This window comes from Lepus europaeus, chromosome 1, assembly GCF_033115175.1.
Source record: "Lepus europaeus isolate LE1 chromosome 1, mLepTim1.pri, whole genome shotgun sequence".
NCBI classification, from domain to species: domain Eukaryota; kingdom Metazoa; phylum Chordata; class Mammalia; order Lagomorpha; family Leporidae; genus Lepus; species Lepus europaeus.
The window spans coordinates 9,658,315-9,686,273 of NC_084827.1; the positions used below are offsets into that span (position 1 = coordinate 9,658,315).

Consider the following 27,959-nt stretch of genomic DNA (forward strand, 5'->3'; position numbering starts at 1 on the left):
AGGTGACCGCAGCCCCCCTGCCAACTTCTAAAAAAAGAGTTACGTTTTCGGATTAGGAGTGACATGTTCATTCTAGTGCATGAGAAAGGAGGATGATAAAGAATGGATCATAGGATCCCATCAGAGGATACCCCTTAAGAAGTCATTGTGTGAAACCTCGGTGCCTAAACTTGAGGCACAACAGGGAGATGCTGGGCAGAGACCAGAGATGGTTATGAGGCAGTGGAGACAGGCAGCTCAGGGTGACTGGAATTTTTGTCTATGAGTGACCCATACAGATGGGGTGTTGTTTGTCAAACTAGAAAATTCAGGGAGAGGGACCAACTAGCAGGAAATGATACAATGCATTGTGTGTGTCTTGAGTTTGAGTCTCCCAGGAGAACCAGGTGGAGTCTTCCTACGGGAAGTTGCATGTTGGGAGCAATGAGGATAAGGCTTTCTCAGGAGTGGGTTCAGTGATGTGGAAGAGGCTGAAGGCAAGGCCCCAGTGCTTTCAGGATACACCGAAGAGAAAAAGGCCATGGACAAGGCAACGTGGAAAGAGGTGAAAGGAAAACCAGAGAGTGAAAAGTCAGAAAGAAGGGTAGCAGTTGTCCACTTACCGTAACTAGGAAGCTCGCGGTGACCTCAGTGACAGCAACATCAGTGAAGGGAAGCCAGGCTGAAGCCATTGACCTGGCAAGTGAAAGTGCAGAGGTGAAAGGCTTCTAGGGTTTTCCTTCTGAGGGAAAAGCCAACTGGATCTCTAAGCAGCATCCTGGCCTGTTGACCAGTTCCTCTTTCTTAAAACAACAGAATCGGCTTCATTCGTTCCTCGTGGTTTTGTTGCTCCCCCGGTGGTTCTGCCCTCCTTGAACAATGTCACTGAATTCTCCAAGCTCAGTCCTGAGTTAACCTTTCTTCTCTCTCTGTACACTTCCCCTAGGGGAGCCCGTGTTGGAGGAGTTCGACACCTCCTCTAACAATGATCTGAAATGGTTCGTTCTGGCCCAGACCTCTTTGACGTCACTTCTTCAACTAAAAGGCACCTCAAACTTTGCTTGTTCAGAGCTAAACTCCTGATACCTGCTAAACCCCAACCCCACCAGGGCCACCTCTGTGTTCCCAGCATCGGAGGTTATCACCGCCATCCATCCAGATGGCAGGAATCTTCTTCACCTCCCCACTCCTGAGGTTTTGTCAGAGCCCCCAGTTTTTCCTTTAAATGTCTCTATCTTCTAACCACTAGCCCAAGTCGTACTTTGCCCCATTGCAATGGCCTCTTCGGTGATCTGTCTCTATCATCTCTCCTCTCCCTCTAATTTATTCACCAAACTGCAGCCAGAATGATCTTGGGAAACTGAAAATCAGATTCGGTCATCTTTGCTCAAAACCCTTCAGAGGTTAGCCATGGCTTTCTGTATAAAGAATAAAATTCTCAATATGTCACTGTCTTTCTCCCTCGCCTCACTTCCTCCCATTTCCCCTGAATTCTAGCTACCATGGCCTTCCTTGCATGGCCTCAATATTGTCTCTCTCCTCAGAGCCTTCCTGTCTCTTCCCTACCCAGAATACCTTCTCTACTCCAAATGCTACTTGAAATTCTCTTACCTTCAGTTATTAACTTAGATGTAGTTTACTCCCTGCTAAATCGGTAACAGCTCATAGAAGACACTTATAAAATATTTGAGAGTATATATGAAAAAGGCTAAGTACTACACAGAGGAAGATACAGGTGTCTTTGGTCTGGGAATGATGATATTCCTGACCAACGTCACACAACTAGTTGTTGGCAAAGCCAGGCTAAAGCCCACATCTTTTAATTTCTGCCTCCATGCACCACATTAATCCTTTGTTATACTTCTCAAATGAATCTGCTCTAATGAAGCCTTCATTTCACTGCTGTAGATAAGTGGTCTTCAGAAAGTTCATGGAAAATGTGTATCATAAAAAGCACCATGCATGTATTTCAAAAATGTTTAGCACTGGAATAAACTTGAACTGACTTGTTATGACATGTCTGAAGGGACTTGGTTTGAGACACTATGAAGGATAAGATATCAAAAAAAAAATCATGTCTAAGCAACATGAATTATGTTAAAATTGAAGCAAGAGAGGCTGGCGCTATGGTACAGCAGGTTAAAGCCCCGGCCTGCAGTGCCAGCATCCTATATGGATGCCAGTTCAAGTCCCAGCTGCTCCACTTATGATCCAGGTCTCTGCTATGGCCTGGGAAAGCAGTAGAAGATGGCCCAAGTGCTTAGGCCCCTGCATGTGCATGGGAGACCCAGAAGAAGCTCCTGGCTCCTGGCTTTGGATCGGCACAACTCTGGCCATTACAGCCATTTGGAAAATGAACCAGTGGATAGAAGACCGTTCCCCCCCCCCCCTCGTTCTGCCAGTATCTGTAACTCTTTCTTTCAAATAAATAAAATAAATCTTTAAAAAATTTAAAAGACAATTGAAGCAAGAACAAACATCAAATTTATCATGAAACTTGTGTGGAAGAATAATGAACTCATTGATGCTTTATGAAAAGTTGATGGGGACCTGCCCCAAACAAATGAGCAGTTTACAAATTAATAACTAATTTCTAAGAAGAGATGTGACAGTGTTGAAGAGGGAACCCATGGCAGCAGGCTTTTCACGTAACTTTGCAAGGAAAGGTTGATCTTGTTCATGCCCTAAATGAGAACTGATGATTAACAGAAGAAATAATAACCAATACCACACAGTATTTCCACTTACACAATTATGACTGAAAATTTAAAGTGGCGGGAAGTTTCTGCTCAATGGGTCTTAAAATTGCTGTGCCCAGACCAGCTGCAGAGAGGAGCAGAGCTTCCAATAGGAGTTTTCCACAATTGGGATCAAGATCCTGAAGCATGTATTTGAAGAATGGCAACAAGAGAAGAAACAAAGCTTGTCCAGTAGGATGTTGAAGAAAAAACAATCAAGTCAAGAGCAACCAAGAAGTGAAAGTGGTCCGGTCAAAGTGAAAATTGGTCAAGAATAAAGGTCAAGGCAGCAGTTTTGGGGATGCTCAAGACGTTTCTCAAGCTGATGTGGTGGAGGACCAAAGAATGACAGCATCCGCTTATTATGAGAGGGTTTTGAGAAAGTTAACCAAAGCAGCAGGGGAAAAAAAACACCCAGGGAAGCTTCTCCGGAATGGTTCCCCTCCAACACCATGCTCCTGCTCACTCCTCTCCAAAAAAAGGCAATTTTGTGAGTTTTATGGGAAGTCACTAGGCATCCACCCAACAGCCGTGGCTCCTGCTGACTTCTTTTTGTGTGCTTACCTTATAGAAGAGAGCTCACCTTTCTCCAGTTACTATGTAATAAAGACTGCATTGACAGGGTTCCATTCTCAGGACCCTCAGTTCCTTAGGCATGGACTAAATGGCTGGCACCATCACTTACAAAATTGTCTTAAACTTGATGAAGCCAATATTGAGAAAGTTTATAAATTTTATCATTTAATTTCACTTTTCCATGAAGCTTTTGAAGTTCCTTCATGTGCCATTTATACTTTTTATTTTTTTTTTATTTAATTTTTTTTGACAGGCAGAGTTAGACAGAGAGAAAGGTCTTCCTTCCGTTGGTTCACCACCCTCCAATGGCCGCTACAGCCGGCGCGCTGTGCCGATCCAAAGCCAGGAGCCAGGTGCTTCCTCCTGGTCTCCCATGCAGGTGCAGGGCCCAAGGACTTGGGCCATCCTCCACTACCTTCCCGGGCCACAGCAGAGAGCTGGCCTGGAAGAGGAGCAACCAGGACAGAATCCGGCACCCCAGCTGGGACTAGAACCTGGGGTGATGGCACCACAGGCAGAAGATTAGCCTAGTGAGCCGCAGCGCTGGCCATGCCATTTATACATAACACAGCTTCAGGATAATGGCTTTGGAAATAGTAAATGCAAACTATCTTCATGTTAAGATCCTGGTAAAGTTACTCAAACTTTAACCAGGAAGGCTCCCTGGCTCCTCCACAGTTAAGTCATAGCCTATTGATGTGTTTAAAGTAATATCCTTCAACTTGTCTCATGGGCAGGACGTGCTGTTCAGGCTAAACTGAAGAGATTTTTCTTGGATATTTTTTTCTCCATCATATAGATTTTTATTATATAGAAACTGACCTGGAAGTGACCAGGCCCTTAGAGAGCATGGTGGGAAATTGGTTACAATAGATACATATCTACCTGGAGAAACAAAACTAGTTGAGGGAGACATTAACCCATCCCAGGTCCAATGTTGTTAGTCCAAAATGATTATAGTAAATTGAAGACAACATCAAACAAGCAGAATAAAACATTCAGGAGGGAAATTGAGTAGCACACTTGGGGAGAAAAAGCAGATTTTAACAGTGTAAAGTCAGGAGAGAAGCGGTTGTGTTTCAGAGTAGCATGGCCTTGGGAGAACCACTGGAAATGAGCTTAAACAGAGCTGTGCTGTGCACAGTGCCCTGGACGAACCAAGTCTAATGCAGAATCATGATGCTCGCAGAGGGTGATGGCCCAGGTCTCCTGGAGCAGAACTGCATGAAATTCACTTAACTCCTTCCCTAGATGACTAATTAAAAAGCAGTTAATGAGAATGATTATTCTGGGCAATGGAATTCAGCCATGGAAGAGGTTAACGACCCTAAGGCTGTGGCTCAGGCCTGTGCTTTCTCAAATATAGACGTTGCTCCCAGACACTCTCATAGGATTTTTTTTTTTTTTTTTGAGAGGCAGAGAGAGAAAGAGACTTCCCATCTGCTGGCTGCTCCCCAAATGCCTGCAATGGCCAGGGCTGGGCTGGGATGAAACCAGGAGCCCAGGACTCAATCCAGGTCTCCTACTTGGGTGGCAGGGACTCAGTTACTTGAACCATCATGGATGCCTCCCAGGGTCAGCATTAACAGGACGCTGGAGCCAAGAGCCACAGCCCGCTGTCAGACTCACTCCAGCAAGAGACATAGGCAACCTCTCTGGCACCTTGACCACAGCATTTCTGTTTTAATTATAAATACACAGTGGCACCCCTTTTGTTCTCTATCTAGTGTGGCTCAGCATTTGTGGATTCTACTGGCAAGCTTGCCATCATTTCTGTGGGGAAATATTTCCAAGTTGTAAGTTTCTGACTTGCAAATAAATCTTTGGGGGAAAAAATGTTTAAGTTGGGGACTTTCAATTCTGTGTCCTCATAGGAAAGTTAGAGAACAAAAAGAATCGTGTTGGCTTTTAAAAGTATATGTTAAAATATATCATAAATGAGAAGGCAAAAGGACTAGAATTATTTACCTTGGAGAAGAAAAACAAGAAGCACAATTTAATAATGTGGTAAGTGCCAACTGTTTGGTTTTGGTTTTTATTGGTAGGGTATTTCCCCCACTGTCGTAAACTTCAGGACTTTGGATAGAGAAGGGAGTGGATGAATAACTTCCGGGTATTATTCTGAAATGAATGATTTGTTGATTTTATTCCAAACATTTGCCAGCTTCTTTTTGTCCATCAGGAATAATTTACCTATGATCTACGTTGGAGATCTATCCAGGTCACTTATTCAGGGTTACCGCCTCCTTTATGAACTTAAGACTTTCGATAGAATAATGTGTTTCAAAATTTTTAGAAACATAATATAGTTCAATAGGTCTCTTTTATAATACAGCTTAGAGTAGCTAAACCCAAAATATCATTTTCTATTAAAAATGAATATTATAAAACTTGGACTATTATTAGTATAAAATCTTAAGTATTCTACATTAGTACTTTTTGATAATTTAATGAAGGAAATGATGTTATCTGGTGCTTGTTAAATTAGTGTTTAGTTATTCATTCAGAAGAGATGAAAGTGTTACTTCCCTAAAAGATATTCCAGTACCCTGATTTGGCATTTCCTTAAAATGATCTGAAACAGTGAAATGACAGCTATAAATCTGCCACTTGGAACTTTAAATGATTCGCATCACTCCCAGGCCTTGCTTTAACAGTTGGTTTATGATGCAGTTTCAGAATAACACGTTTAAGCATGGCGTATCCCTCCCTCCAAAACCAACATAAATCCGTAAAGCTTTTTAATGACAACTCTAAAACACAACAAAAGGATTCTCCAAGGCATATTTTTGGATTGTTTATCTAAAATCCTTAGATTTCTGAATTTCCCTTCATGTTCTGCCTTGGAATGGCTGTCTCTGGTTCAGCTGATAAACACAATCTCTCACTGTGATAGGGACCATTCAGTTACTCACTCCATGAGGCTCTAGTTAGTACCACATCCCGCCTCAGCTCCAACTCTCAGATCTCACATCCTCCTGTTACACAACACCTGGGAGCCCATTCAAAATGCTGGTTCCCAAGAGACTGATTCAGACCTCCAAACTCAGTTCTAGGGCGGGTCTGAGAACCAGGATCTTAACAGGCTTCCAAGCAGGTGGTCTGAAAATGGTGTCGGGGAGAGAGGGTGTAGCGTTGTATGTGGTGTACCAGATAAAGCTGCAGCCCATGATGCCAGCATCCCATATGGGCACTGGTTCAAATCCTGGCTGCTCTACTTCCAATTCAGGCCCCTGCTAATGCACCTGGGAAAGCAGTGGAAGATGGCCCAAGTCCTTGGGTCCCCATACCCAGGTAGGAAACCTGGAAGAAGGTCCTGGCTCCTGGCTGCAGACCAGCCCATCTCCAGCCATTGTGGCCATTTGTGGAGTGAACCAGCAGATGAAAGATCTCTCTCTCTCTCTCTCTCTCTAACTCTCTAACTCTCTAACTCTCTCTAACTCTAACTCTGTCTTTCAAGTAAATAAATAGATCTTTTAAAAAATTGATGTGCGGGATTCAGTTCTGTTCACTCTCTGACTACAGAGAGAGCATAATCTATGGGAAACGCTGGTGTTACACTGTCCGTGAAACTCAGATGCTTCAGAGCTTCCACTGCCTAGAGGCCTCTTCCGTGCTCCTGTCTGGGCCCCAGTTCTGTGCTCCTCACTCTTTTTTTTTTTTAACTTTTATTTAATGAATATAAATTTCCAGTGTACAGCTTATGGATTACAATGGCTTCCCCCTCCCATAACTTCCCTCCCACCCGCAACCCTCCCCTCTCCTGCTCCCTCTCCCCTTCCATTTGCATCAAGATTCATTTTCAATTCTCTTTATATACAGAAGATCAGTTTAGTATAAAGATTTCAACAGTTTGCACCCACATAGAAACACAAAGTGAAACATACTGTTTGAGTACTAGTTATAGCATTAAATCACAATGTACAGCACATTAAGGACAGAGATCCCACATGAGGAGCAAGTGCACAGTGGCTCCTGTTGTTGACCCAACAAATTGACACTCTAGTTTATGGCGCCAGTAACCATCCTAGGCTGTCGTCATGAGTTGCCAAAGCTATGGAAGCCTTCCAAGTTTGCCGACTCTGATCATATTTAGACAAGGTCATAAAAGACAGAGTGAGGATAGTAACCAATGATCCTAAGAGTGGCATTTACCAGGTTTGAACAATTATACAGCATTAAGTGGGGAAGAGGACCATCAGTACACACAGGTTGGGAGTAGAGCCATTGGTGGTAGAGTAGAGGTTATGATTACAAAGGAATGAGGCCCAAGTGCACTAGACAGGGCCTAGAACAAAGGACAGAGTCATTATTAGAGGAGCTAAGAAAGGTGCTGTCTAAGCTACAAGTAATTTTTCTGATTGAGAGGCAAATAGAACCTGATAGAAGGGGCTTGATAATAATCTGGTGGGCTTTAGGCCTTGTAAATTCAGAGGCCCAGACCTATCTATCTCTTCACATGGGGTATATCCTAAGGGAGGTGTGAACCTCCTAGGGGAAGGCACTCTGTTGACTTTCATTACTTGGCTGGCCTGGGAGGAGAGCTGGCCAGGTAAAGGCAGGGGGCATCTCTAACAAGAAATTTACAGTTCTGCCTGCAATGTTGCTGACCCTGCTTGACCATCCCCTCAGCTGCAGTGGTCACTTTGGAAGTTGGGCTGAGTGAAGGGCTTTTCAGCTTAGAGCCAATAAGATCTGTGGCTCTGACCTGGGCATCCTTCGACTCCAGGCCAGGTCCATTTCCAGTGATCCAACTCTTGGCAGAGCTGCCAGGGCTCTTCACAAGCTGACTTCTGCTGAAGCCCAGGCTTACCACTTTGAAAGCCACTGCAGTGGACTGGCCTGTTGGGTCTCCTTGAGGGCAGATCACTGTACAGATCAGCCATTAATAGGCCTGCCACCCATTGCTTCTGATGCCGAGCTTTCTTTTCCTCCTGGTTTGTGTTAAAGCAGACCAGAGGATGCAAGTCAAGGGAGTGCCCGTGTCCCATCTCACATCTTCAGTGGCCTGAACTACAAGCCTATAGTCACAGGCATGTTCTGTAGTAGTTTTTCTAAGGTAGACAATGCCCATGAGGAAAATTATATTCTCACTTTAAAACTTTCTTTCCCTTTGGTCTGAAAGGGAGGTTTTTTCTACTTACTGTATACTTCACTGATGACGAAGTAAATCTAGCTATGAGATTATTATTTAAGTTCTTATTTTGGCTATGCTATTACAGAAAAATGTTAGCCATCTCTTTTATAAGGTCTAAAGATTAAATTGTGGCCGGCGCCGTGGCTCAATAGGCTAATCCTCCGCCTATATTGGTCTATTATGCTATGTTATATGTGTGTACATATTGTATGTCCACATGGGGAAATTTTAATAAGAGTTTTATTTGAAATGGCTTATAGATAAGATTATCCATAAATTTAAGTTGCTAAAATCAATCAAAGATACATTTTAATTTGTGTGACCTGAATCTGTGTATCATATGTTTTAAATGTGTTGGTAGAAAGAAACTAAAAACATTTTAGATGGTTGTGCTTAAGTTTACTGGCTAAACAAACTACACCATGTTAGATATTTAAGAGATGTTTTCAAATACATGATTCTTAAAATTTATAGAAGGCATTGGACCTTCTGGTAAATGTTTTCTTAAGTTGTTATCTAATGGTTGAAACGGTTTGCTAAGTATTCATGTAATATTGCTATTGTCAGCAAGCGATCTAGGACTTGCTCCCTCATTTCTCCTCACTCTTGAACTTCAAGTGCCTGGTGTGCTTGTCTGTTCCTGCGCAATGTCCCTGTCTGCTAACACCTGATTGGCTTGAGTTCTCTGACCTTGATCTCTAGCCTCCCTCTCACTCTTCCTACAAGACCCAATTTGACCTCTTCTTTCTTAGAAAATGGCCCCTACATACTCTGGTAGAACATCTCTGTGACAAAGTGGACCCATAGCTGACACTGTGGTGTATCTGGTACAGCCATCGCCTGGGATGCCAGGATTCCTTAAGGGCACCAGTTCGAGTCCCGGCTGCCTCACTTCTGATCCAGCTCTCTGTTAATGGCCTGAGAAAAGCAACAGAAGATGGCCTGAGTGCTTGGGCCCCTGCACCCATGTGGGAGACCTGATGAGGCTCCTGACTCCTGGCTTCAGTCTGGCTCAGCCCTGATCATTACAGCCATCTGGGGAGTGAACCAGTGAAAGGAAGGCCCTCTCCCCCTCTCCCCCTCTCCCCCTCTCCCTCTCCCCCTTTCCCCCTCTCCCCCTCTCCCTCTCCCTCTCCCCTCTCCCCCTCTCCCCCTCTCCCCCTCTCCCCCTCTCCCCTTCTCTCCCTCTCCCCCTCCACCTTTCCCTCTCTCTCTCCCTCTCCCTCTGTAATTCTTTCAAATAATAAATCTTTTTTAAGAATCACCAAAAAAAAAAAAAAAAAAGTGGCCCCTTACTGCAGAGCTGCAGGTGAGCCGGCTGTGCTCCCTGTGCCCAGCGTTTTGTCCGGAGCTTTCCCTGCTGCAAGCCTGGGAAGCTAACTCGGGTTATTCAGGCAGTGAGGTGAGGGCCTGGTCCCGTCCCTGATGAGTGAGCACCACAGCCCTCCCCATGCTGTCCTCAGATGGTGGGCAGGCCACCTCCCTGCACTCCAGAGGAATTTAATTCCTCACAGCAGGAAGTGAATTTTCTTCATCTGCACATTCCAGGAAGTGAAGCAGAAGCCTGGATTCAGTGTTTGTTCAGTCCTGTGCTTCCACCAAAGGGTCGTTCTGTTCTGGCACTTGGATCAGGGTGTTACCGGAGAAATTGCAGGGTTCTTGTCTTCGCGCAAGAAAGAATTCAGGCGTGAGACAGAGAGCAGGGGGAGGTAAAATAGCAAGGTTTATTAAGAAGGAACATCTGTAAGGACGGATGGGCACCTCTCCAGACAGGGCCTGAGAGAGAGTGCCCAGTCCCTCAGACTGGGGGAGAGCGGGGCTGCATGGGTGAGTGGAGAGTACACCCGGCCAGGCCAGGCGGGCGGCTCAGCAAAGATGCAGAGAGCTGAGCGCGCAGTCCAGTTGAGGCTGGGGGTTTTAAGGAGATGGGTCTTGCTTCCCCACCTCTGCTCCTCTTGGAACAAAGGGCTTTTTGGATGTAAATAGAAAAACTTCTCTTGAAGGTCTGAAACAAAGGACTTTATGGATGCAAATGTTATCAGACCTGAGGAAGGGAGCAGGGTGTTTGACATGCAGATACTGGGCTGCACCTGGGAGATTGTGGAAGATTTATCAGGCAGGAAGCAGGAGGGGTGAGGGCCTCCACCTGGCAGGTTATCAGGTAAAAGGGGGCAGGGCAGGCAGGATGCGAAATCTGGGCTTCCCCTGAAACATTAGTCATTAGGATGACTTTGAGATGCAGATGCATATAGATGTCTTCTCTTTAGGCCTGTCACACACACATAAGCTCATAACTGACTTCCTACCTAACAAGGGTAATTCATTTTATATAAAAAGTTTATCTACTGACTTTCATCCACTTGAAAGGCAAAGTGACACACACACACACACACACACATATATATGATATTTTCCATCCACTAGTTCATTCCCCACAAGGCCACAACAGCCAGGACTGGGCTAGGCTGAAGCCAGGAGCCAAGAACTGCATCTAAGCCTCCCAGCCAGGACCCAAGCACTTGAGCCATCCCCTACTGCCTCCCGGATGTCCATTGGCAGGAAGCTGGATCAGATGTGGAGGATCTGGGATTCAAACTGGCACTTCAATATGGAATGTGGGCAACCCAGGCAGTGGCTTAACTCATTGTGCCACAATGCCCATACCGAAGGACATTCCCAGTTGTGTAAGACAGCCTGACACATTGCAAGACACTCAGCTGTCCTCACCCTACCCACTAAATGCCATCAGAACCCAGCCGATCATCTGGACAACCAACCCCCACCCCACATAGAAAACATACGTTTGCAAATGTCCTTGTGCTGAGAGGCACAGGAGGGAAATAGAATTGCCCATAGCTGAGAACCTGCAGTTAACTGAACTCCGTTCACCACACTCATTGAGAAGCACAGGACTCTGTATCAGTACCATGGTGAATTACTGAAGTTTCACATGTGGGTTGTGGCGTGGCACTAGAAGGCGGCATCTGTCACCCTCAGTAGATAATGGTAACCTGCCTTTGTAATAATGGTTGAGTCATCTCTTATATTCCGAGCACTAGGCTAGGTGTTGTATACATAAGTTGCTTAATCCTCAAAACCACCTGTGAGGCCCCATTTTTCAGAGGAAGAAATGGAATAAGACAGTTGTAAGCCATTGATGGTTCAAAAGAGCATGGTTAGATATTGGTAAGGTAAGGCCAAAATTCAGCCCCAGGCATTGGACACCACTACTCCAAGCCAACTTGCTTAACAAGAACAAATGTTGAAGTCCCCAGATGAAAGAATCCTATTAGCAGCTGGGCTCTCCTACTAATTATAATGTAGAGCAGTGCTTCACAAACTGTATCCTGCATAATGTTCATTTAGCGGGATGCCAAGTGTTACGAGAGTAACAACTTCCATGGGCAATGAAGTTTGAGAAATGCTTCCGGAAAGGCACCTGCTGAAGGCTGTGAAGCAGTGACCGTGAAGACCAAGCACATCTTTACAGGGAGACTTGCCTTTCAGAGAGAGTCAGGGCATGACTGGTGAGCACACAGTGGGGACCTACAGCGAGAATGTGTTTGCCAGGCAATGATGAAAGCCAGTTAGCACTGAGTAGGCATAGGAAAAAGGTATGGAGAAAGTGTTCATGGCCTAGATTCTGCTCTCTCTCTGTTGTATAACTGACAAAATAAAATCTGTTTATATGTAAGGTGTATGATTTGATGTCTTGATATAGTTGTACAATGTGATATGATTGCCAAAATAAAGACAGTTAACATATGTTAGGGGCCAGCGTTGTGGCGCAGTGGATTATGACACTGCCTGTGACACCAGCATCCCATATAGGCACCAGTTTGAATCCCAGCTGCTCCGTTTCCAACCCAGCTCCTTGCTAATGTGCCTGGGATAGCCCAAGTGCCTTGGGACCCTGCACTCACAAGGAAGACGGAATGAAGCTCTCTGCTTCGGCCTGGCCCAGCCCCAGCTGTTGCAGCCATTTGGGAAGTGAATAAGCAGATGGAAGATATCTCTCTCCCCCTCCCTCCCTCCCTCCCTCTGTAACTCTGCCTTGCAAATAAATAAATCTAAAAACGAAACAAAAATCTTCAATATATCCATCACATCAAATAGCTACCTTTGATGTTTTTTTAGAAATTCTGTTTAACCATAGATATATGTATATCTCTGATCATTTAATAATAATAATAAAAATAATAGGGACTATTTTTTGAGTGCTAATTTCTCTCCATAGTTGAAATTCTGAAAGCTAGAGATGAGAAAAGCTAAGAAACTCCCCCCAAAGGCCACACAACTAATGAATAGCAGAGGCAAATTTTGAACCGAATTCTCTAACTTCACCTTTTATGATTTCCCAAAGCATCAAAGACGCAGAGTTTATCAAAGGCTTTCCTGTGTGAATGTCCACAGCAAATCCATTCTCAAAAGGATGTAGCTATGAACTCCTTAAATCAGGGGTTTATGTTATAACATTGCCTTCATTTTCAGTGTATCTCTCTAATCTAAAAATCTGTTACTGGGTCTGAGAGATGTACATGTTTTTTCCTGCTGATTTAAGTTTCTTAATTTTTACTATTGGTTTAGTGTTACAGATTTCCACACTCTATTGCACACTCTTTTTTTCTTGATAGTGTTGTGTTGTTGAAATGACATCCACCTGCAGAGAAGTTTACTCAGTCTGATTGGTCCCCTTCCTGGGCCAGTGTCTGCCTTCCATGGACTGCTTGAGAGGTCATCATGGAATCAACAGTCCACTCAAGTTTAAAATGTTGCCGGTATCAGCATCGGGACCCCAGCCCCTTAATCTTCAACTCTCTCCTCTCCGACAGATGTTGGTGCATTTTTTGAAGAAGGGATGTGGCTGCGGTATAACTTCCAGGCCCCAGTGGTCAGCGCGAGAGACTCAGGCAGCCGGGCCGAGAACTCTCTGGAGCAGCAGAACTCGCCCCCGGACCTGGCCCAGGAGGAGATCCGCTTCAGCTTCAGCACCACCAAGGCGCCCTGCATCCTCCTCTATGTCAGCTCCCTCACCACCGACTTCCTGGCAGTTGTTGTCAAACCCACTGGTAAGGAACCAGATACCTCGCCTCCTGCTCTTTAACACTGGGTGCACAGGATGTGCTAGGAGGGGCCTGGGTGGTTTTGGCTTGTCTTTAGTTCCCCTAAGGGTGTTGGGCAAGTCACATAACTTCTTAACTCATTTCTCCAAAAGTCAGGTGAAGAACTTCTCAGCTGAGTGCTTTATAGCAGTGTGCTGTACCAATAACATTGACGGGGTGTGTCGATTTCTGTGCAAGAACAGTATCATATGAATGTGAGGCATTTTTCTCGGTATAATGGTTATTTTTTATTCCTATTACTACTGTCCTAAATAGAGATGGCCTTGAAGTACTAAAATTAACTATGTAAATCAGTGAATTATCCTGATTTATGGCAACACATCATATATGAGCTTTCAGTAGAATACAAAATCAGAGATGTAGTCATAGCTAAACTCTCTAACAATTCCCCATTCACAAAATATATCCCCGGTGTAAGGGTTATGTTAAAGCAGGGGTGCATTTTCACCTGTAAAATGAAGATGACCCTAGGGCATCTTGAGCATCAGCTATGCATTGAGCCAGTGTCAATGTAAATGCATGTGAATGGGGCGGGGAGGGACCATCATGGTGGGGATATTCAACTGGCCTTATGACCCTTCAAGGGTGACATGGACTGGAAGTCTACACTGCCCTGAAGTGTGTAAACGTGCCAAGGAGTCCATTTCCTCTCTGAAAGCTCGAATTCCAACTCTGTCTGTGGGTAGTGCGTGGCTGGTGAAAAAGATGGGGAAGAAAATATGTTCACTAAGATTTCCTCTTTCAGAAATTATTCCTAATGAAATAAGCCAAAAATTAGAGAAAGATCCTACCTGAAAATGTCCATCATAGTGTCATTTATGAAAATAAGCATCGGGGGTCTGGCGTTGTGGCGAAGCAGGTGAAGCCGCCACCTGCAGTGCCAGCATCCCATATGGGTGCTGCTTCAAGTCCTGGCTGCCCCACTTCCTATCCAGCTCCCTACCAATGGCCTGGGAAAAGCCATGGAAGATGGTCCAATGGTTTGCATTCCTGCCATCCAAATGGGAGGCCCATATTGAAGCTCCTGGCTCCTGGCTTCAGCCTGGCTCAGCCCTGGCCATTGCAACCTTCTGGGGAGTGAACCAGCAGACGGTCAGTCAGTCTCTCTCACTCTCTCACTCTCACCCTCCTTCTCTCTCTTCTTCTTCTTCCTCTCCTTCTCCCTCTCTCTGCAACTCTGACTTTTCAAATGAATAAATAAATATTTTTAAAAAATTTTAAAAGGGACTGGCATTGTGGCATAACATGTTAACCCACCTCCTATGAAGCCAGCATCACATATGGGCGCCAGTTAGAGACCCAGCTGCTTCACTACAGATCCAGCTCCCTACTGGTGCACCTGAGAAAGCAAAGGAAAATGGCCCAAGTGCTTGACCCTGCACCCACATGAAAGACCTGGAAGAAACTCTGGGCTCCTAGCTTCAGCCTGGCACAGCCCAAGCCATCAAAGCCATTTGGGGAGGGAGTGAAGCAGCAGATGGAAGATGTCTCTTTTACTGTCTGTATCTTCCATTTTCTGTAACTCTTTCAAATAAATAATAATTATTGAAAAAGATTGGAAATAATTGGAAAGAACCTAAAAGTTCTATTTTAGTAAGAGGGAGTCATCATTTTTCTGGATATTCTGTATGCATTAAAATAATCACAGAGTGATGACAGGGAGAAATCATACGTAATATAATGCTAAACAAACAAAAATGCAAGATACAGCCTTAAATTTATATCAGCTTAGTTCTGCAAAACAACTAGGGATAGAAAAAAAAATAATGTGAGCTCACGATGCTTGGCTGGATTCAGGCGGATTGGTTTCTCCAAGCAGAGTCTTCTATACATGTCAGATGCTCACACTGAGCAATTGTCCCTTTTTAATCAGAAAACAAAGTAGGTAAAGACAGGAAGTAAGGGCACAGGGAAGAAGAGGTTTCCCCTACTTTTCAGAAGCTTACCAGTTTATTTCTCCTGGATCAGATGCAGATGGTTCTTAATCCATGGGTGCTCTCCACCCACATGCACCAACCTCACAGTGGATGGATGCCCTCTCCTTTCTTCTCCCATTCCTCCACAGAAGGACAGTTTCCCCTTGATATGGTCATGAATTTGACAAGAGTGCCCCCAGGGTGCCTTGCTATGTGCCACGCTAGCATTTGGTCCCGGCCATATTCAGCAGCCCACATGCCCACTGCCCACTGCCCACGTCCCGTGTTGCATGCATTCAGGTGTACATGTGTGTAGGCAGTCCATGTGTGCCAGGGCTTTGACTAATCAATTCCATAGTTACAGCCAACATGTAACGATGCTCACTTTGTACTCAACACAGTACTAAGTGCTCTATATGCATTAATTCCTAACAGCCACACAACTCCACATGGTAGATACTCTCATCTCCCTTCTACAGATGGAAAAACTGGAGTGCAGAGTGGATAAATGACTTGTACACTCAGCTGGTGACGGGCAGATCTAAGATTTCTAAGCCCAGGTATCCGAGCTCTCAGCCAGCCGTTGTCTCTACTACAGGCAACCCTGGAACACTCTCAGTGCATTTGGAAAACCAGACCAGGCAGTTTCTTTCTAGTTATTGCAAGGCTATCATCATTACTGCTAGGAAAAATTCAGTCTCAGAAACTGGATTTCTTTAATTCATTGTTTTCTAGCTTTAAATTAATAATTAAATTATTAATTCCAATAGGATTCATTCAAGAAGTAAACATCTAGTAAAGTCTACACCAGAATATCAGGGAACACACAAAAACACAAGACAGTCTTGAGTAAAAGCCCTAGTGTCCCTCCAACTTCACAGACTGACAGCTGTTGTTCCTGTTCCCCAGAGCCAACCACCCTAGGCCCTCCTTGCCCTCACAGAGCCACCACCTCCTCTCTGTTCCTTGCCTTTCCAAGAGTCATTCCTGAACACCCCACCTTTCCCCTTATTGGCACCATCCAGGCCAAGAAGCCCTGCAGAGTCTAGTCTCGGCCTGTACTTTGCCTAACTGCTGCTGCTCTGTAAGACAAACATCTTTCTAATCTAGTGCTTATCAGCAATGTCCATGGCATGGCACCCACAGAGAGCTGTTGAATTTGAATAGCACGTGGGTAGATGTGGCTGTATTTCAAGGCCCCTTGCCTGGTCACTCCACTTGCCCTGTCTCCTGTAGGTCTGCCGAGGTCTGAGGGGAGCTGTGTCCTTGACATTCTCGTGACCCTGGTAGGGCAACAGCTGTGCACCTCTGCACATCACTGGGAAGTTCTGCCCAGTTGTCTCACTGCTTCCAGTTGCTGCCACTCCAGCCTTTCCCATCACAGCCAGAGCTGTCCTCCTTCGTGGGGATAATATATAACATCCCTGTTAAACACCCCCACAAGGCCCCTACCCCACAGTTAAAAGAGGAGAGATCTCTAAGCCCCTAATTCTGCAATCAAAAGCTACCAGCTTCCTGTGTAGGCGCTTGGACTGCCCAAGTGTGGATTCGGGTTCTGCATCTTACCAGTTGCCTCGGGCAATCAGAGGCTCCGTACCTCGGTTGCTCACCCAGGATAGTGTCTCCCTCCTAACAGCATCGTGAAAAATCATATATGTCAATAGGTCTAAAGCAGTGTGTAATACAGACAGTCCTGTGTTGCATACCAGTGCTTCAGTTAATGCTAGATTGCTTATAAGAAGGTGATCTGGTAAGATTACATCCTCTAGTGATGCTGCAGCCTCTGAGTGTGTATAAGCACTCTAGGATGCTTGCACACTGGCAACATCGCTGAAAGACAGGGAACAACTGTGCATGAGCAATGCACAATTGTGCATAGATAATATGAGTCCATAATGACAGCATATAAGTGTTAGCTGTAATCACTACCCAGAATCCAGTGATGTAATCCACTTGTTGCCACATACTCAGCAGCCCCTACTCTTCATTTTTGGAAAACTCAGTACTCCCCATCCCTCCGTGGAACCTGTGCCCCTAACCTGATGCCCACGGAGCTGCCTTAGCTGGGAAGGCTCCACCTTCTCCTCCAGCCTGGCACTTGCCTTCCATCCCAGGCCCGGATCACGCCTTGCTTTGAAGTCCTGTTACCCTTATTTTCCATGTCATTTGTTTGGCACTGACTGTACTGTAGAGTTATCTGTCTCTGTTATAAATATGCCCTGTCTCCCCAGAGAAATGAAAAGCTCCAAGCACATCTCTCGCCTACAATAGGTGCCCTGGAAGTGCTTGCTGATGATAATGATGAGGACCAGGACACGATAAATCTGCTCAGCGCATTATTTGCTGCAGCCAATAAAAAAGTGGTCCCTCATAACAGCCTTAATCAACCTGGGAGATGAGCATGAGATAGAGGAAGTGGAGTATCTCTCCATTTGAGTAGTAGTTTGCTTTCATGGACAAATAATAACATTATCCCTATCATCATTTAATGATCCTCTTCTGCTATTATTTGAAAGGAATAAATATACCATTTAAATTTTATTTTTCAGGAATATTTTCATAAGTGTTTATACATATATATATTCAGTAGATATAAATTTATAGTTTCAACTCTTATTTTTTCTCAAAGCAAATGATTTTTGCTACCATGAAGTGAAACACCTATAGGAATTTAAATCATGTTTATGAAGTCCAAGAAAGCTGGAAGAGGGAAGAAACAATGAAAACAACTTAAAGGTGATCTATTCAGAACTGGCGACCACAAAAGGTCAATGACAAAGAGAAGGTAGGGAGGATAATGACAGGTTTCTGAATAATGACCTGTTCCTCTGACCACTAGCCCTCTCTTTCTTGTCTTCGTGTGCCCAGATCCCAGCACAGCATGGACTGGGATGGTTGTAGGTGTTAGAAGTGGGCCTCACACTTGTAACCAGCCAGCCAGCCCACTTTCAGTCTTTGAGAAAAAGCTGTGCTTTGCACAGAAACTAAATAAACCTACTAAGAAGAAATTAATAAATGATGAATCAGTGCAGCTATATGTATAAGAAAACTAGCTGTGATTGCACGTGAAGTCCAAGCACCAAAAGTGAAGCAGAAAATCAAAACTGAAGGCAGGCACTTGTTTGTGCATGTTGCCAAACAATCGCCTGATCATCTCCTTCATTTCCAAACAAGGATTTTTTTTTTTTTTTTTGGACAGGCAGAGTGGACAGTGAGAGAGAGAGACAGAGAGAAAGGTCTTCCTTTTTGCCGTTGGTTCACCCTTGAATGGCCGCTGCGGCCAGTGTGCTGCAGCCGGCGCACCGCGCTGATCCGAAGCCAGGAGCCAGGTGCTTCTCCTGGTCTCCCATGGGGTGCAGGGCCCAAGGACTTGGGCCATCCTCCACTGCACTCCCTGGCCACAGCAGAGAGCTGGCCTGGAAGAGGGGCAACCGGGACAGAATCCAGTGCCCCGACCAGGACTAGAACCCAGTGTGCCAGCGCCGCAAAGCGAAGGACTAGCCTGTTGAGCCACGGCGCTGGCTCCAAACAAGGATTATTTTTAATGTTATTAGGGTAAAGAGACACAATAGCGAGGGGTGGGGAGAGAGATGGCTCCGGAAGAAGCAGCAGCACATTCAGAGGTCTTGAGGGAGGAAGGGAAGAGAATTGCATGTCTAGGCAATAAGAGAAGTCTAAGGTAGCTTGAATGTAAAAAGTGAGATGGCAGGTGGTATGATTTGAAAATAAGGTATTAAGCAGAAGTCAACTCAGTATCACAGGCTATGTTAAGAATATACATTTTAATTCAAGAGGCGGGGGGTAGGCAGACAGATGAATAAAGCTCCATCCATTCCTCAGTTGTCCACAACAGCCAAGACTAGGCCAAGCCAAAGCTTGGAGTCAGGAACTCAGTGCAGGTCTCCCATGTCTCTGGCAAAGACCCAGCTGCTTGAGCAACCACCTGCTGCCTCCCAGGTCTACAGTAGCAGGAAGCTGGAGCCAGGAATCGAACCCAGGCACTCAACATCTTAACTGCTAGGCCAAGCACCCAGTCCAGAATATACATTTTTATCCAATACACTGGAAGGTTTTGGTGGGTTTTAAATGAGTGAGTGAAATAATCAGTCATGCATTTTGAAAGAGCATTTGGAAGTAGAAAGCAGAGGAGCATTCAATCAACAAATAGTACGTGTGTTAGGTTTTAGGATTTGGGGGTTCAAAGGCAATGAGGAGATAGCCAGTTAAATTAGGAGGACAGCACAGTAGATTTTGAGGTGAGATTATAAGCCACCTGCAAGGCACAGGGAGGCTGAGTGCTCAGCCACTCCACCCCACTCCTCCCTTCTTCTTCCCTCCTCTCCCCTCCCCTCCCCTTCCATCCTCTCCCCAGGCACTTGTCTCTGTATGACCTTTGCCTGGGAAAGGGCCGTGTATTCACAAAGACTCACATGCACCATGATGAATTAGGCCTGGATGAGCAAAAAGCCACCTTGGCAGGTGTTTATCAGGGTCAACCATGTACATTGTGTGGTTTTATCAGCCCAGAAGGTCACTGGCAAGGAACTGTAAAACTCACGGTGAAGCCAGAAGAATCAGCCAATGGAATACCATCATGCCATCTTCCAGGGGCATTGTGCTTGGGTTCAATTTTACCAGATGCTGAGTTGGCCTTTTGGGTTCCAAGAGCCTAGCAACTCCTAACACTAGGTGCCTTCTGTGGCTCAGGCACCACTGTGAACGTAGATATAAGAAGTCCTTGCTGTCTTGGGCTTGCTTTGAGCAGAAGAGAGACAATAAACAAATTAAGTACAATCAGTAGAATTTTGTTTGGTAAGAACTGTTATGGGAGAAAATATAAGGCAACAAAGGGAGGGCCTGGCTAAAGGAGTGAGTAAATTCCACTTTCACTGAGAAAGTCACAGAGAAAAAGACCACCAAGAAGTAGACATCAGAACAAAGACCCGAAGGCGTAAGTGCCAAGCCACGCAGGCAACAGGGGAAGAGCATCCTAGATGGAAGAACCAGCACGTGTGAAGGTCCTGGGGCAGGCACCTGCTCCCTTCCAAGGAGGCCAAGGTGGGCTGGTGAGGAGGACACAAGGAGGAGAACAACAAGAAGCGGGGCCGAGAAGATGGGAGATCCTGCAGGGCCTGGTGGACTGCTGTACGGACTCAGCTTTTTCACCTTGAATGAGATAGTAAGGCCGTGGAGGATTCTGCACAGAGGCTCACTCTGGCCACCTTGGGGAGGGGCGACAGCATGCCGGAGGGGCAGAGGCAAAGCTGGAGTTGGGAGAGGTTGAGGTGGGAGCGGAAGCAAGAGGTAAACGTGAAGGCTGATACAGCAATTCAGGCAACAGATGGTCGAGATGGAGGAGCTGAAAAGCCGTACTATTCAGAGCATATTTTGAAAGTCAAGCCAAGAAGATTTGCTGACAGCTCACACGGGAACTATAGGAGAAAGAGGAGAGTCGAAGCTTTGGGCAAGAATGGGAGAATTATTGACTGCTTCCAAAAATGTGGAAAACCGCCATGGAATCCTCTTTTAGAGAGAAGCCCAGTGCTGTGCTGCATCTGTCATGTTTGAGATGCCAAGAAGACATCCAAGTGGACGTTCCAGGAGACGACTGGTGGAGCGAAGCTTTGTCCAGTTTCATTCAAAAGCGAGAACAGGGGCTGGCACTGCGTATGATGAGCTAATCCTCCACCTGCGGTGCTGCTGTCATTTATGGGCACTGGTTGAAGTCCTGGCTGCTCCACTTCCGATCCAGCTCTCTGCTGATGGCCTGGAAGATGGCCCAATTGCTTGGGCCCCTGCACCCATGCAGGAGACCTGGAGGAAGCTCCTGGCTCCTAGCTTGGGATAGGCTCAGTTCCGGCCTTTGCAGCCATCTGGGAAGTGAACCAGCAGATGGAAGACCTTTCTCTGTCTCTCCCTCTCTCCGTCTGTAACTCTACTCCGGCGCCATGGCTCAATAGGCTAATCCTCCGCCTAGCGGCGCCGGCACACCAGGTTCTAGTCCTGGTCGGGGTACCGATCCTGTCCCAGTTGCTCCTCTTCCAGGCCAGCTCTCTGCTGTGGCCAGGGAGTGCAGTGGAGGATGGCCCAAGTCCTTGGGTCCTGCACCCCATGGGAGACCAGGAGAAGCACCTGGCTCCTGCCATCGGATCAGCGCGGTGTGCCCGGCCGCAGTGCGCTACCGCGGCGGCCATTGGAGGGTGAACCAACGGCAAAAGGAAGACCTTTCTCTCTGTCTCTCTCTCACTGTCCACTCTGCCTGTCAAAAAAAAAAAAAAAAAAGAAAGAAAGAAAGAAAATCAAAATCTTAAAAATAAAGAACGAATGAAAGAAAGGAAGAAAGGAAGGATAGGACGTGTAACGAACTCTCAATTATGGTAACAAATTTGTCTTTCAAGGCCAGGCACATGCTGCTACGTTTCAAATGCCATCTTCATGCTGGAATGCCTAAATAAAGAAGGGCAACGTTTCTGAACTACTGCATTTATTTACATGTGTGTGTTCACGCATATCTATACATATAGCTATACACATGTCTGGAAGGAGATCCTGCCAAGATACTTCGACTAGTTATCTCTGCATGGAGAGATTTCAGATGACTCTGTTTTTGTTTACTTTCTAGGCTTTAGCTATCATGTTTTATTTTGTAACTTAAAAATCAGAGCATCAATTTTGTTCCTCTGGAAGGAAAAAGAAAGAGGCAATACAGAATCTACTGGGTTATTTATGGCTGGTCAAACTCTTGCAAGATTGCTAGCTCCATTTTGAAGCTCTGAGATGCCAAAGCCTATTAACAAAACCAAGACTCCAATTTGAGTAAAAAATGAGATAAAAAATTGATGCCTTTCAAATCATAAATAAGAAATAAAAGTTATGCTTGCTGTGCACATTAACTAAAAGCAGTCTCTACATGTCATATTGGGGGTTTTTTTGAAGATGTTTTTGTTATTTATTTGAGAGGCAGAGTTACAGACGAAAAGAGAGACAGAGAGAAAGGTCTTCCATCTGCTGGTTCACTCCCCAAATGGCCTCAGCCGGGACTGGGCCAGGCTGAAGCTAGGAGCCAAGATCTTCACTCGGGTCTCCCACGTGGGTGCAGGGGCCCAAGAACTTGGGCCATCTTCCGCTGTTTTCCCAGGCTATCAGCAGAGAGCTGGATCAGAAAAGGAGCATCTGGGACACAAAGCAGCACCCGTACAGGATGCTGGTGCCATAGGCAGAAGCTTAGCCTACTAGGCCACAGTGCCAGCCCCATGTTAGTCTATTAAATGTTGTTTGTCATTCTTAGGAAGAAGCAAGGAGCAAAAACAAAAACAAAAACAAAAAAGAAGAGGAAGAACAAAAACAAGTTGGGAAGTTGGGAAGGCAAAGTGAGCTATCATGGAGTAGACTCAGGAGACTTGGGAACCCCACCTTTGCCTTTAATTTTCATTTGGAAATAAAATTTCTTGTTCTGTTTTTTTAGTCTCATTGAGCCACCAAAAATCCCATGTCTTTGTCTTTGGTAAATTATGTTTATTTTTAATATTGTATGCTCGTGTTTCTATGCTATGCCGAATGTCGCACTTCACTGATGGAGTGAGACCATTGCTGCTCTCTGATTTATTTTTTATTTCATGTAATATTCTGTGGGCCTTTAGGCATCTCCACCGTCCTGCATCATGTATGTTCTCATTCTGCATTTTCAGCCACAGTCCCGACTTGGACCGTTTATACCATTTGCTACTTGCACTTTGAGATGATGGTCACTGAAGTTCATGGTTAGCAGATTGTGAATATTTGTGGGCCTGGTGTTGTAAACCCTTATGAATTAGTATGCCCCTGAGCTCATGAATCTGAATTCAAAGCTAGAATGGTGTGTAAGGACATCGAGGCAGGGAGCAGAGCTTAAAGGAAACCCAAGCTGCAGAGTTGGGGGGAGGGGAGGGAGAGTACCAATAAAGCAGAACCTGAAGCAAGGCTGGTCCGAGTGCAGTGGTGTTTACAGAACCTGAAGCAAGGAAATGACGAGTTTCTGTTCTCCTTATACAGGAAGCTTACAGATTCGGTACAACCTGGGAGGCACCAAAGAGCCCTATAACATTGACCCAGACCACAGGAACATGGCCAATGGGCAGCCCCACAGTGTGAATATCACCCGTCGTGAGAAGACCATCATTCTCAAGGTATGCACTTGTGTTTAGATCCATTTTCCATGGTATAGTGTTATGATGTCTATGCTGCAGATTTGCTTTTGCGGGTTGGGGCAGGCGAAAGGGATACCGATACCCACACAAGTGCTTAACTAGTGGAGCAGAAAGACAGGGAACCATCGTCCTTGGGTTTCCTTGAAGGAGTGGTTGCAGGACCTCCACAGATACCAGCCTCAGAGGATGCTCAGGTCCCTTATGCAAGATTTCTTAAAAAAACAATCATGGGCAAGTGAAATTTTAAAATGATGTGCATTTTCCACGAACTTGTTGGGGAGCCCTTGCATAAAACGGGGCGTTTCCTCCCCTCTCTGTATATTTTAAATCATCTCCAGACCACTTACAATACCTAATGTAACATACATGCTGTGTGAACAGTGGTTATGCTGCATCCTCAGGGGATGACTGACAGGCGGAGAAAGATCCTCATGTATTCACTACAGATGTGGTTTCCTTCTCCAATGGTTTCCATCTGTGGCTGGTTGATCCTGAGCTTTGCAGAACACGGAGAGCCGACTGTAATTCACACAAGAAAATAAATGACAGAGGTGCTGGTGAAGAAATTTGTTAGGAAGAGTTGGAAAACTGTTTATTCTGGATCTTCCCAGTAGCTTCCCTAGTCTTAGGGACTGGGATCTCTGAGTCCTCCACTTTCAACCATCACACCGTACTTCTCTGCCACACTCACAGAGGCCCAAAGCTTCTCTCCCAGCAAAGGTTATTTCTGTCCATCTGACCTACTTCTTCCACTGCTCCGGCACAATATGAATAACTGTATTTTTCTGCTCTGCACAGGCTTTGCCTTAAGTACCCTCAAAACAGTCTTTCCCCAGAATCTCAGGCTCCGGTTGCAGGCTTTCCCAATACCTGGGGATGGTTTGATTATGACACTCGAGTTTCATTTCAAGTTCATTTATTGCCCCTACCCCCTACCACCAATATTCACAATGAAGAAGGCAGCCCGGGAGACACCATGAATAAAACATGAGGTGGGGAGGTCTCCCTGGGAACTAAGCCAGACGATCAAGGCTGGGAGCTGTCAGTGGCTTCTCTAGGAGTTCAGAATAGATACCTGTCAGGACCAGCAGCAGCAGGAGGATGCTGCTTTGTCAGTGGAGTGGAATGGCGTTTGGCAGGAGCTCAGCTGCCTCCCAGACCTCATCTGGATTCGGCTGGTTGCTGTGGGATGTTCAGGTTGCACAGAAAAGGCCCTGTCTCTTTTGAGCACTGGTGGATGTCAGATTCATAACTTGATATGGAGTTCGCACATGGCCTTTAGCAACAAATGCCACGGGGCATTTTAAGGAGAGATCTTTCCTAGGAAAATGACAGTGTGCTGCCGCAGCTCATCGTCCCATCCCTCGGAGGTGGGGAACAGAAGGCTCCTGTTCAGGGACTGACTGTGCCTGGGCCCAGCACAGTACTGGGCCACCAACCACATGTTGAGTAAGCCACGCCCATCTGTAACCATGACTCAGGTTTTTTTCAGAAAGGAAGCAAGTCCAGGAGCTGGAAGGTTTCATACCATTTTTTGCCAATGTGGCCATTCGCTTTTGATAAGACGTCTTGTTTTCAACCACCCAATCTGTTGCCTCTTTTAAAGAAAATGACTTGTGCTGTTATTTCACCATGGCAAAATAATATCAGAAGTTACAAAGGCTAAACAATTGTTTCTAATGACAGTATAGTAAGAGACCCACTGGAGCCGTAGAACCTTGAGGATTAACCCTGACTCTGCCACAACGTACGGAATATTTATCTGAAGAAGGGGTGGGGCTGAGCTCTCCGATGTGCTTGGGCCTTTGCACTGCAGACAGCCAGAGATCCCGAGAGATGGGCAGAGAACCGAGGGGACGCAGGAGGGTTGGGGTGAAGTCTTGCTCTGTTGATCTGGGTTCTTTGGGTTACCAATGACAGAAAATCAGTTCAGAGCTAATCCGTTGGGGAAAATTCCTAGGGTAGGTCATAGCACTACAGAATTTAAGAGAGATAAAGCCAAATTCAGAAGGAAAGCCAAGGAACTTTGGAGAGTTAAAACTATGGACAACAATACTATTGAGTCTCTCTCTCTCTCTCATTCTCTGTCCCTCCCTGAATGACCCACTGATCCTTTCTCATCTCTGCTTCTCCACCGATCTGAGGACTGGGTGATTATCTTCAGCTCCACCTTCCACTGTCACGGGACACAGGGGCTTGACTACTGAGCTCAAGTCTTCCCGGCTTTGCTATCAGGAGGGAGGGTCCTAGTTTCTTGATCCTCATTTTATCCTCCCAGAGCTTCTCTGATTGGCCATTCAGGGGGAGAGGGAACACTGGCCCTTAATCCCCAGTCCATCTTACAGTGCAGTGGAGAATTGGTTAAACACCCCCTAAAAGGGGCAATGGGACCCAGCTCCAGGAAAAGGAGGGAGACAGGTTGGGTATAAGAGGCATTAAGTGTGTGAGGCTCCGAGGGAGAAGGAAAAGGCAGTCATGGGAAACACTGCCACAAGCGAGGAGAATGGCTGCCCTGAGAACTCCACCCACAGGGGCTGGAAACCCGGTCCCTGTCTTCTGTCAGTGCAATGCAACGGTGCTGAGATTTCTGGACATGTCTAGGAAGCCAGATGCCTCAGCCCGCTCTGGTACAGCTGGGAGAGCCTTGAGGGTCTGGGGTGCTCTTGTCTTTCTCAATCCAGCCTCTCCCAGCAGTCCAGGGTCTTCCCAGCAGCCTTACCCTCGTCTGATGGGAGAAGGGAGTAAAGTAGAGGGAGGCAGAAGAAGAAAGGATGTGACTGCTCCTGATGGAAAAATGGCTCCCAACCCTGCAGGTCCTCTTGCCCTGCTTTGTCTTCAGGCAGGGAGACCCTGCAGAGCAAGGCAGTAATTCTGAGGGTAGCTTTAGAACCCAGGACACACTCAAAATGATCAACCCATCCATTCTGAGAACTTCTACAGCCTCAACCCCACGTGGAAAGAAATACGGCAAAAACATTCATAGTGCTTGTTTCTGTCTGAAGGGATTATAAATGGTTTGCTTTCCTCTAGAGTTTTCTCTATTTCTTCATTTTCTGTTATAAGCATGCATTGCATTTTTATAATGGAACAGAAATATGAAATATACATATATCCTCAACCTATTCTTATCCTCCCCACTTATAATAAAATATAATGGAAAATAATTTCAATTTAAAATTTACTTAAAAGCAAAGAACAAAAATAAAGCTTATTCAAAGATGAGTTGAAAAGTGCCATGGAATAATGCCTTTGGAATTAAGAGGAAATTTTATGCATTTATACAAGCTCAAACATCATACAATTTGGATGATGTTTATCAGTGTTTATGGTGTTTTTAAGAGCAGGTTTACCTTCCTAGCTAGGTTTGGCTAAAGCTAACATTAAATTAATTTGCATTCCCTGAGCACACACCGTCTGAAACGGTGCTGAGCACTTGAGGGAAATTGACCTTGGATGAAACATTTGCTGCCAAAAAACAAAGTGCCCAGTCTCCACGTAGATAATGAAGAACTGACTGTAGCGCTCATCAGACACCCGAGTGAACCAGAGCCCGTGACAACCCTCAAGTGGTGTCATTTAGGAAAACTCACAGTAGCATCAGAGATGATAGCTTGAGGCTTAATGCCAGTCAAAATGCAAACACACTGCATGCAGGCACGGAGCACCCGAACAAGTCCTAGATGGGATGAGACTCATGCCAATTAGCATAAATCCAGAAACTGAACATGATGCTCAATAATTCCAGAGTCTCTTGTGACTGATTCCTCTTTCCTTCCCTCCTGTCATCCATGTTTTTTTTTTTTTTCTTACAACTTCTTTGCTTTCTATTATCCCAACCACAGGGCATGAAGGACCTGAGGGGACTCCCAGGGGTCCACCGAATGTAGCAGGAAATTCAGGAGAGATTATAATGCCTTACACACGAGCATAAATTTGGCTCTGAACTTTTAATGTTTTCTTCATTCATTTTATTTATTGGAGAGCTAGAGAGACAAAGGCAAAGAAGGATAGCTCCCATCTTCTGCTTCACTCCCCAAGTGCCCACAACAGCGCTCTCTGGGCCTGGCCAAAGGCAGGAGCCTGGGAACTCAGTCCAGTCTCCCACATGTGTATCTGGGACCCAGGCACCTGAGTTGTGACCGACCGCCTCCCAGGGTTGGAGCCTTAGTAGGAAGCTGGCATCGGAAGCAGAGCTAGGACTTAATCCAATATGAGACATGGGCATCCCAAGAGGCGTCTTACCTGCTGCACCAAATGCCTGCCCCTGCTTTGATCTTCTTGGAAGCTTCACTATAGAAAGAAAC

General features: G+C 45.6%; 1 protein-coding gene across 1 annotated transcript in view; it reads left to right on the top strand.

Annotated features, from left to right (window-relative positions):
• CNTNAP2 (contactin associated protein 2) overlaps window positions 1-27,959 on the top strand; it is a 1,725,059-nt gene that overhangs the window by 1,530,389 nt on the left and 166,711 nt on the right. The window contains exons 19-20 of the mRNA XM_062195064.1: window positions 13,263-13,499; window positions 23,501-23,634. Coding sequence (XP_062051048.1) covers window positions 13,263-13,499; window positions 23,501-23,634 — 371 coding nt within the window. The remainder of the gene's footprint in view (window positions 1-13,262; window positions 13,500-23,500; window positions 23,635-27,959) is intronic.